General features: G+C 33.6%; 2 protein-coding genes, 1 long non-coding RNA gene and 3 other non-coding genes across 8 annotated transcripts; 2 read left to right on the top strand and 4 right to left on the bottom strand.

Moving 5' to 3' along the window:
- Window positions 1–687, top strand: LOC121748136. Its single transcript, XM_042142362.1, has 4 exons — window positions 1–20; window positions 131–251; window positions 327–479; window positions 568–687. Exons 1-4 carry the CDS (start codon window positions 1–3, stop codon window positions 685–687), a joined length of 414 nt encoding a protein of 137 aa, XP_041998296.1.
- A 1,965-nt stretch (window positions 688–2,652) lies between these two features.
- Window positions 2,653–3,971, top strand: LOC121747191. Its single transcript, XR_006039154.1, has 3 exons — window positions 2,653–3,148; window positions 3,235–3,546; window positions 3,611–3,971. It is a non-coding gene; the product is annotated as an uncharacterized LOC121747191 (long non-coding RNA).
- Window positions 3,972–5,354: 1,383 nt separating this feature from the next.
- On the bottom strand, window positions 5,355–5,444 carry LOC121749948. Its single transcript, XR_006039750.1, has one exon. It is a non-coding gene; the product is annotated as a small nucleolar RNA R44/J54/Z268 family (small nucleolar RNA).
- A 113-nt stretch (window positions 5,445–5,557) lies between these two features.
- Window positions 5,558–5,646, bottom strand: LOC121749947. Its single transcript, XR_006039749.1, has one exon. It is a non-coding gene; the product is annotated as a small nucleolar RNA R44/J54/Z268 family (small nucleolar RNA).
- Window positions 5,647–5,702: 56 nt separating this feature from the next.
- Window positions 5,703–5,774, bottom strand: LOC121749942. The gene has a single exon (XR_006039744.1). It is a non-coding gene; the product is annotated as a small nucleolar RNA Z267 (small nucleolar RNA).
- Window positions 5,775–7,103: 1,329 nt separating this feature from the next.
- LOC121749822 (agamous-like MADS-box protein AGL65) lies at window positions 7,104–10,179 on the bottom strand. Of its 3 annotated transcripts, none has more exons than XM_042144475.1 (12): window positions 9,972–10,179; window positions 9,792–9,824; window positions 9,422–9,607; window positions 9,122–9,181; window positions 8,988–9,006; window positions 8,844–8,908; window positions 8,735–8,750; window positions 8,592–8,653; window positions 8,361–8,457; window positions 7,983–8,209; window positions 7,518–7,899; window positions 7,104–7,416 (listed from the first exon to the last, which is right to left on the bottom strand). In XM_042144475.1, the coding sequence occupies exons 1-12, from the start codon at window positions 10,037–10,039 to the stop codon at window positions 7,405–7,407; spliced, it is 1,227 nt and encodes a 408-aa protein (XP_042000409.1). In that variant the 5' UTR covers window positions 10,040–10,179; the 3' UTR covers window positions 7,104–7,404. The 3 variants fall into 3 exon arrangements, with proteins under 3 accessions (XP_042000409.1, XP_042000407.1, XP_042000408.1); XM_042144473.1 differs by having other exon boundaries at window positions 7,104–7,369; XM_042144474.1 differs by having other exon boundaries at window positions 7,104–7,369; window positions 8,592–8,644.
- Window positions 10,180–11,029: the final 850 nt, after the last annotated feature.

Here is an 11,029-nt window from a genome sequence, read left to right as displayed (position 1 = left end):
ATGGCAACTTCCAAAATTGGGTGGATTCCTTTTTGGAAAAAATATTTTTTGAGAGATGTGAGTGCCATGATGATATGCAGAAGAGTGAACTGAATCGGTATTGCATAAGTTGTGATGCACCAATTTGCAGGTATTGCATCATAAGTGGGGAGCACTGCAACCATAGCATTCTAACTATTTACAGGCATGTTTACCAAAATGTTGTCCCTCTTTGTGAGATGCAATTCTACATTGACTGTGACAAAATTCAGGTATAATTTTATTTTTATTTATAATTATTTTGTGTCAATATAAAATAATTGTGATTGTATTTATATATATTGAAGCCCTACAAGTGCAACAAGAAATGGGTCGTGTCTTTGACTCCACTACCACATAACGGGTCGGGTTTGCTGATTGAGGGCGATGGCGCTTGCTACCTTTGCAAAAGGAAGCTCACTGACCCGGATCGCTTTCGTTTTTGCTCTATTGCATGCAAGGTTTGTTTTCTAATTTAATTCTCATTTTAAAAGACATTATACTATGTGGGTTTATTGATTTTGATTGTGATTTTGATGTTGTGTGTAGGTTCAAAGTGATATAGGAGAAGGCATGGTTGAGCCCTATGTGCGAAAGCCCGAGGTTGTGCAGAAGCCCAATCGTAAGCGCGGGAGGAAGGGAGTGCCGCACCGAGCACCTTTCTTGTAGAGTGATCAGCTACTCGCAAGCGCGGGAGAAAGGAGTGCCTCAACGTGCACCTTTCTAAAATAATACAACTCTTGCAATTCCGATGTTTTGTAATAAACTCTATCATTTATTTCAGTTTTCCTATTTTCGTGACATTATGCATTTCAATATCTTGTACCCTTTTTCATATTGGGAAACAAGTTATATTTTGAATTATTATCATCATGTAATAAAACAGTCGAATAACGACAAGAAAAAGAGTTTAAAAAATACTAGTGAGGTTCTATCCATATTTCTTTTTAAAAATGTCCAAATGTTAAATGATTCAGTTCTACTTTTGGAATGACTAACTTTTATATTATCCCATTACTTATTTTTTTTAAATTTTATTTTCCATTATCTTTTATTTACTTTATTCAGTTTTCTACTTTATTCTTTCTTTTCTTTACTACTTTATTCCATCTCTTACTTTATTATCTAACTGAAAAAATACTCCTTTTTATTTACTTCTTGTGCAAAATAAAATAACTTACTTAAATTGGGAAAGAGGTAATATGATACTCTTATGTATCATTTTTTTATTTAGGCTCTGAGTGTCTAAATCTTTTATGGACCTAATTATTTGGGTTGAGATTTTTCATTATCTGAATTTGAGCTGAGACATGAGATTCATATTTCTTTTATTATGTAAATTGTGAAAATATATATACATATAATTTATAATTTATCTATTAAAAAAATAATTGAAATAATAGGAAATTTATTATTGGCATATTAGTTCTTAAAGTCACGAACAATGACAAAATTCTGGTGTTTTTCATGTATATCAAATTAGCCTAAAAATATTACAAGTTATACATTATGTGTGTTATTTTTCAAACCGGCCCAAATAAGATATTTTGGTGAAAATTTACTCTACATGGGCAATCGTGAATCATTTGAGTTATATTAGACCAATTTTAAATTTGTGGCAAAGAGGATAAAAAAGGCAAATAAACACTTTAATTTAGTTATATCAAGTAGAATAAAACCCATATACACTAATCTGATATGGCGAGGTGGGCGCAAGCAAATTTTGTCCTTGGTAAATGCTAACATAGAACATCAATCCTCAAATCTTCGAGTCGAGCACTTTAGCTTTGTCACTTAAGCTAAAAATCTTGTTATACGTATTCACTAACTAAATTTACAAATCAATGGTAACAATAATTTCGCTTCCAACACTGGACTTTTGTTCATGTAATAATATAGTAGTACGGAAAATACCGACAAGAACAAGATGTAGGTTCGGAATTGATGATTCGATATTGTGTGTTGAGAAATTAAACACAAACGACAAAAATATTTATTGCAAATATTTTTACCGGCGGCAATATGATGTTCTAAAGGTGGAGAGTTGTGGGGAAGATGAAATGAATGTTGAATTTAGATGAGTGCGTGAGTGAGAGGAGAAAGATATGCCACATAGCATTTAATTTATTTTTTATTTTTTCAAAGAATATACATATGTCAATTTATTATTGGTTTACTAACAAATGTCTTAAGAAATGCCTTAGCTGATACGTTCTGTGTTCCATGACGGTGTAGTATTTACTTAAATCATCACGTTTCTTTCATACACAAATCATTTTCTTTTTCTTGAACCACTTTTGGATATGGCACTGGTGGGACCAACAATTACATTTATCCGTTGTCTCAAATTTTTAAGAAAAAAAGGTCTCATTTCCAAAGAAATTATATTACTCCTATTTTGCCAGAAAATGAATTACTATCATGTTAGTAAACAACTTATGAACTCCAATATTAAAATATGACTCAAAATAGAAAATGAAGTAGAATAAAAAAAGATCTGCAGGGCTAGCTGATCCCAAAACAAAATCATGAAATCAAGAAGAGAATCAATCCTATAAACAAGCCTCCATAGTCTCAGCACCATCCCATTTTATTATTACATTATCCGAATTAATCATCACTTTCCCCCTATCCATACCTTAGTTTTAGGCAACATTAATTTCCTTATATGAATCAAAAACCACAACTTGTAGAAATAATCTGGATAAGGGTAAATCTCTTGCCCCACACTACACCCTTTTGCATTACATTTTGGATTATTTTTAAGCTCCTCTCAAAGACAAAACCACACACCCCTATTTCTACTCAACAAACAGCTCTATTTTCTTCCCCTTGGTTCCTAGCACATGAGCTTTCTTGTTTGCTCGTTTAATCGGGAAGGGTCCGTTTGTTGAAATAAAAAGTTGAAATCTTGGAGATATGTCTTGTTGTTTGAAGGCTGGATGCTGTGTTTATGGGTCCAATGATCTTACTTTCAAGAACAGAGCAAAAGGGTTTGTTCTTCAATTCAGACTCTTCATTTTAAGGAGTCATCAAATCCCAGAGAATGTTTAGGCAAAACCCTTCATTTGTTTGATCAGAAACCAGCTGCTAATTTAGTCATTGAATACTCAAATCAGACCCTTCCATTGTAAGTATGAGTAACTGTCTCATTATTTCTAAATTGAAATAAGCTTTGTGCAATTTGTCAATTTTGATGTTTATTAATGATTTTAGGCATGGTGGGAGAAAATTCCCCATCAAAACATGATAGAGATTGAATCAGCTCAAGAACTTGTGGATTCATTGTTGAATGGTGGTGGGAGATTGATTGTATTAGATTTCTACTCCCCTGTTTGTGGAGGTTGTAGAACTTTGCATCCAAAGGTACAATCTTTAGTGTCAAAACATTACTTTTTTTCTACTCCTATTATTGATTATTGATTATTGCCTAATTTGCTGAAATGAACCCTGATTCCCTTTTCCTCCAAATTAACTATGATGATCACAAGGAGATGTGTGATGCCCTACAGCTGCACCAATGCAACGGTGAGGGGCCGCGTTTTCGTGTTTTTTTTTTCGTGATTCTGGTGCTGATTGATGTGTGTTTCAGATCAAGAAATTCAAGGATGCATTGGCTAGACATGGCAGTAGCTCGATGAGTCTCAGATCTGCGAAGGGGCTGTATGAATCGGAGCTGGCTGCATTGGCCTCTCGAGGTCTGATTTCAAGAAATTTGGTGGGGAATGATTCATCAAAGGGTTGTGGAAGGGAAGAAGAGGGTGTGTTCAGCATGAGAAGATGACATGTTGGTAGAGGTGTGAATGAGGGCAATGAAATGAATGCCATGTTGTTGGATTAGAGAATAAGATCCTTTGTTATGGAATTGGTCATTACATATTCTTTATTTATCTTTTATTTTGGCTCAAATGTAAATAATTATTCATCAATGGAGTCCTTATTTCCATCCTTCATCACTCTTGCTCTTTCATTCTTTTTTTTTTTCAAGTGTAAGGCCATACATCTTTTGAAGATGAATGGTTCAAATTTTAATACTCATTATAATCAAATCCCAATAAAAAAATGGATGAATGGTTTAGAACTTTCAAATTTTGAAAACACGGCGAATAATATTGAGACCTTTGGTGTAATGTAATTTGCTAAAATAACCATTTTAGACCTTTATTGTGGTATAATTATGTTGTTTTTGTAGACATTCTAGATGACGTTTAAACGATTTATATCAGATAGTGTAGATCATTTCTAATAAAAACAATGTATTTCAATTTTAGAAAGACCATTTTATCACTGGAATGAACCAAAATAACGTTAATATACCTCATGTGCAGAAATTTTAAAACCTAATCTCATTCTTCCATTTTTTTAATCTCTCTATATATACTACATATGTTAAGATTTAGTAATAATTAATCAGCTTGTACTAATGAAAATACATCCAAAATTCATCCCAAAAGGTAAATAAATTTAGTTTTTTCATACCACAAAAATTTAGTCATTTACAAGGCTATTTTACCACGGATCACCGTGCTATGATTCTATTAACATCGTCACAATTCGCAACTTGTCCGAATTCCAAACCTCCAATTTTCATAATTTAGATTAATAATAATAACCAAGTATACACAAATTTAATTATGTTTGGTCAGAAATAGTGAATAATTGATTGGAAAAGTGTAATAATTAGTAGCATGCCGTGGTGGATTTCTCAATTATAGTATTAGTACCTCTAAACTTTATCTTTATATAATTGCTGTCACATTTGCATAAGGCAATCTCTAATTAATCCTCAAAATTCATTACATAAAATTTATTCAATTTAAACTTAAAATTTATCAAAATAAAAAAAGTGGGAGAAAGAAATATATAAAAATTCATTTGATTTTAAATAAAGCTTACTGATGAAATTTGATGTACATTAATACAAATGGTTAAAGATGGCATAAATTATAAAATGTAAAAAAAGATACATTTGACGATTTGCCTCAGAGGTAGTGACAATTCAAAATATCAACATCCTCTCATTCTGGTAATATATTTATAGAAAATGCATCATTGGCAAACCTTCTAATATCAAACATTCAAGGACAGAAATAATAAAAGAAGTGATATGAACTAAATTTGGCACAGGATGAAGAAAATAAGGCCTCAGCTACGATGATTCATAGAAACAATCAAAGTTGTAAAACTCAATAATAAACAATGTTATGCATCATAGGCCATCCCATTCAGAACATATAAATTCTATGCCAAACAAATAGCTATAAACATTGCAATGCAGATGATCACACATTAACAATAATCGAATTTGACAATTGAGTTGCAAAATTAGAGAATTGTGAGCATCAGAGAGATTCCCATTAGACTAAGTCTATCATTACTCCAAATGGAATCCTGATGTCCCTGTCTTTTCTATCATCACTTGCTTCCAACTTCATATCTTCTTACTAAATCATCTTATAACAATGAGAAACACAATTAATAGTGGCAGTAGATGATCACAACAGCCATCTAATTTGACAAAGTAAAAACTAGGGAATTTTAAGCATCAGAGAGATTCCCATTAGACTAAGTCATCTTCACTCCAAAAAGGAGTTCTGATGTCCCTGTCTTTGTATCATCACTTGCTTCAAATTCATATCCAAAAAGAAATAATTTTCTGATTTAAAATGAAAAATAAATGCCTCAAAGCCTCAGCTGTAAGTTTTTTTCATAATGAGGAATTCACTCAAAGTATATTTAACACCATCATCGGCGAAGGGCATTCCAACAAACATTATCAATTTCTAAAAAAAATAACTTCAAGCATCGAAAAAAATGCATCAGAGATTCTGATTTCCGTGTAAAAGTATCATCTTTCTCCGAGTCGGAGTAAGATAGATTTTTCAAAATCATCACTTGCATCAAACTTAAATCAAATAAAACCAATTGCATACATCAGATCTACGAAAAGGATCTGAAATCGAAAATTACGAAGATGATTTTTGAAGAAAGCAATTGCTCTAGAAAGAAAACGGCGAATAAAGGTTTTACTAGGGTTTAGAAATTGGGAATTAGGGTTTATGATACAAGAGGCTGTATATATAGATGATTGTATCTAAACTCGGTAGCTAGGGTTAGGCCCCCCAAATTTGGGCTAGAAAAATGCAACAAAAATAAATTTGGCCCAAAACTTTTTGTCCTAGTGAGTGTAACATTGAATATTTGAAGCTGTCGATAAAATTTGTTAATTTGTAGTAGTAGTAGTATATCTAACAAACAATTCATCTATATTTACAAATTTATTACTTTGCTTATTCCTTCGATTCCATCAAACATTTTCCATTTTAGTCAATTTCCTAAAAATTGCCTATTACATTTTGGGATTGGTTGCTAAAACCATGAACTTTGGTCAAATTTTGGTATTTCCCACAAACTTTAAAATTAGTCTAAAATATCACAAATTTTATATATTTTTTGTTATATCGCGTGGCAGCCCAAATAAGATATCTTCGGCAAAAGTCTTATTATACGTGGTCAACCATGAAATGTGTATGATATTTTAGATAATTTTTTAAGTTCGTGACAAGTAGGATAAAAAGCTACGTAAAAAATCACGTTGATTTAATAGTCCCAAGTAGGATAAAAAATGCACGGAAGTTGGTTAGATATGGTGATTGACATGCCATGGGAAATAACAAATAAAATATAAAGTTTGTGATATTTTAGATCAATTATAAAGTTTGTGGGAAATACCAAAATTTGACCAAATTTCATGATTTTAGAAACCAATATCCCTTACATTTTCAATAACTATACCACCAATTACCTATGGAGTATATGCATATCCATATCAACCCATTTTATAAAAATGAAGCATGTATCACACGTTTACTTTAATGGTTTTACAATAAAAAGAGCCATATGAATCATAGTAGTAGTTTTAATGAATCCATGTGTTAATCAATTTGGGAATTAGAAATTTTCGATATATCCAGATTTTTCGATGATGAAAGGCCTTGTTGGCGTTCATCATCCAGCACAACGTCATCGGAAAAGGACCCTTCGACAACACAATCATACAGACATTCAATAGCTAAAATCAAGACTTAAAAGGATGTAATATATGAGGTGGATTTTGTCTGAAATTTAAGCTGTATATGTCTAAAATTTGATACATAGTGCTACATTTATCTCATTCTCACTCATCATCAATGAAAAAACTCCACAAACACATGCACCTTCCTTTCAGCACTGTATTATCTCTGCATTCCTACAAAACTAAACCAATTCTCTATGCACCAACTTGTTCATAATCCTCTTTGCTTGATGAACTCAGCTACATGTATTATGTATATATGTAAACTCGAGCAAGCTGTGTACGAACCAGACTTCGAGTCAGCCACTAGATTAGTTTGGAGGCTGAAAATAATGACAAAGTACTTTGCATCAAGTTTGCTAGCTAAAAGTTAGTTACAATTTGAAAATTTGTTGCACATATCACAAAATCGAGACGTGCTCACCTGAGGATAAGAGTGATCGTTTAGCATGGAAATGGCGCACGAGCCAGCTGCAGGAACCAAACTAGGTGGGAAGTAGTTGCAGACAGATCTTGGAAGGTCGAAATTCCCGTTTATCTGGTAGTCCAAGCTACTCAGTTGAAAGTTTGCATCCTTTCCGGTCTCCATCAAGTTGGGAAAACATATATTTCCAAACGAATTATAGGGATATTGATCGCCAAGAGGAAGCCTCAAGTTAGCAGAATATGTGTAATCATCAACTGTCAAGCCCTCTTCTAGTCTTTCAGTTTTCATCTGTCTTGAATTCTCAAGCTCCTGCTCTTTCACATCAGCAAAGTAACCCGAGCAGGTCGGGAAGGATGCATCTCTCGAGCATTCCATATCTCTGGTGACACAAATTTAAATGAAGTTACATCAAGATAAGTCTATAAACATGGACATTATGTGATAAAAGAAAGATAAGGTTACCGGCTTCCCAAGAATTGGGGCTCCCCCGGTAGCATCATGTGTTGAGCCTCTCCACCAGGAAGCCACGGCTGGTTCGTGCAGTCCTGATCACTGGTTGTGGCTAAGGGAAAAGGCATGGCGTTTGGGAACTGCGGTTTGGGAAGTTCTTGCTCGTAAACTCTGCCAAAGTCTCCACACACCTGGCTTGTGCAATCAAACTGAATGAGTGGTTCCTTAAAAAACTTCTCCTGTTGAAGGAAAATGATATCAGTAAGCTTATATTCATCACGGTTCGCCTACATGCTTTGAGTTTGCGTCTACTTTTTCGACTCTATTTGACATTGTGTTCTGATGGAGCTTCAACTTATTGAAATAGCCCATAAAGTCATACTTAGGTACCTTAGTTACTTGAGTCCTGTTCAGCGATTCCCGGAGAGAATCTTCCATCTGATCCAGGTGTTCGACGTCTTCAATAGTGTCTGGATTACTCCACCATCTGAATACAAATGAAACACTTCAAATATCTACAAGCAATTCAACAAAGATCCAACTTGTTATCTAGATCATGACAGCTTAGAATGGAAATCTCGAATCATGATTTTTTGAACCAAGAGTTGGGAGATTTATTACCTTACTCTTTCACGTGCTTCATCTAGTTGAAGTTGAAGAGACATTACTCGGTTCTGCATCTCCTATCACGTATTAGAACACATTAGGCATTTCAAGAGTTTGATCAACTCGACTCTCATATGGCTTATGGCTAGTGAGTGTACCTCAATAGACGGAGTACTGCCAAACGAAAATCAGAAAACCAAAAAAACCATCAGAAACTGCATAGGGGCTTAAGCAGTTAAAATGGTCCACAGAGGGGGAATAGTTTACCTTGTATCAAGAAACTCTTCTATATCAACATCTTGGTCAAGCTTCTTAAAGTTTCTCTTTAAAGTCTATCACATCATAACTCTTCTATATCAACATCTTCACTTAAATTTCAAGGTAAACATGCATGGTTCACATTATACTTACTTCAAGGCTCTCCAACCTCCTGTTTGAATTTGAGAAGAAAAGGAGATCGAGTTACTATGACAGACAGCCCTTTAAATGAATAGACAGCCCTTTAAATGAATAGACAGATAACCATGTGCAACAATTATGAGTACCTCTTTGCCCTTTCTTTTGGTGTAAGTTGCGCGTATTTTGCTATCATTTCATCGATGTTGCTGAAACCAAAGAGAAGACGAATCACGACATGTCCATGCTAAAGCTAGTTCGATGGAATGGACACAAGAAACAGCAGGTTCCTGATTGTCTCAAATACTACAAGATCTTATTCTTCTACATCAACCTTGTTACAGAAGAGGCTTTCCATGTATATCTCATTGCTCATCAACATGATCATGCAGAATAAACGAATGATAACCTCGTTTAGAGTCCAAACTATAGATGTAATTGATTGCTACCTTCGTTGGCCACAGAATATAGATGGCTTCCCAGATGGAGAGAACATGATAAGTACAATGGGAATGTCACATAAAACAGAAATTTCTTGGGCTTTTTTCAAGATTCCAGCCCTTCGTTTTCCATACGTAACCTGCCGGCTATTCAGAGTCTCCAATCTCTGAATCTTCAGCTTTACCCTTCCCATCCTACAACCAATAAATCCCTATGTCAGCTCCATTTCCATCTCCATTTAATGTAGTATTTTCTTAAATCACTCATTGCTTTTGATAAAGTAAAAAACATCAAAATGGAGATTAACATTACATGAGTTTCACATTGTAAGAATCAAAATCACACATTCTTTCCTAATATATAACAAGAAGCAAGCACCTTGATGCACAATCCTCCACACAAGTGCAAATCCTGTATTTCACAAATAAAGGATCAGAAAATAAAGAAAAAAATTAAAATATAGAGGGCATGGATAGCAGTGTGAGACAGTCTCATCCCCATTTCGGCATTGGTGGCATTAGGGAAACATTATGCAGAAAAATGCAAATGGAAAATGACCTAAAAATGGAATATCCGAATGATGTAAGCTGCAATGGTTGAGGAAAATAAAAAAAAGGAGAAAACATGGGAAGGAGGAGGAGTGAATGATTTGAAGGGAGAGATACAACAAGAGAGAAGGCTAAAAGAGAAGGAGAAGGAGAGGAAGAAGGAAGGAGAAGCAGACAACAGGCTGTACTATGATTTCGGCTGTTAAAACGATAACCCAACCTATCTTCACTAGATGCGCGTACGGACCGTCCTAATATTTTATATTTTATATTATAAAACAAATGAAAAATATTAAATAATGTTTGTTTTAAATTGGACTATGAATAGAATTACTACCCGAATACCAAGCATTTGGGCTGATTTCAGTGTCCAAAGATGTGTAGTCGGCCCATATACGACTTGATGGGCTTTTTTATGGCCCATTTGATACACCACCATATATATTATGGCCCAATCACGACCATAAAAATATTCTAATATAAATTCTTTAGTGGCACATATTAATTACTTTATTAAGTAAATTTTAATGTCATTTTTAAAATTACAAATCATAGTTTACGTTGTAGTAGTATCTAATCATTGTTATATCAATTTATAATTTAATTTAACCAATCAATATATGTTTTGAATTGGAAAAGTTTCCTTAACATTTTTTATTCAAATGATAAATAATTTATAAGAATAATATTTCTATTTCCAGGAATCATATCTCCCAATATTTTTTCATGATAAATAAATGTGCCATGGGTTTTTTTTTATGTAAAAAGAGAACTACGGTTTTCTTATATGGAGAAAGCAAAATGCGACTCAAAGCATTCTGGATTTATTACTCCAATTGTCTACTCTACTAAAAATTGTTAATATAAATGGGAAAGTAAATCGAATTGATAGATACCAAAATCTTGTTAAACATTTGTTTAGTTAGAGCAAATGGGATTTGACTTTAGGTTGTTGATGGTGGTTTCTGGTATAGAGGCAACTTTATCTTTAATTTATCACATCTTTCTTATCTTTTTTTTAGAAAGTGATAGCCTTTCATCTGCACTTTCTCCCTCAATGAGACTTAT

Source organism: Salvia splendens, chromosome 9, assembly GCF_004379255.2.
Source record: "Salvia splendens isolate huo1 chromosome 9, SspV2, whole genome shotgun sequence".
Lineage (NCBI taxonomy): Eukaryota > Viridiplantae > Streptophyta > Magnoliopsida > Lamiales > Lamiaceae > Salvia > Salvia splendens.
This window is presented reverse-complemented; position numbering and strand designations above follow the sequence as displayed.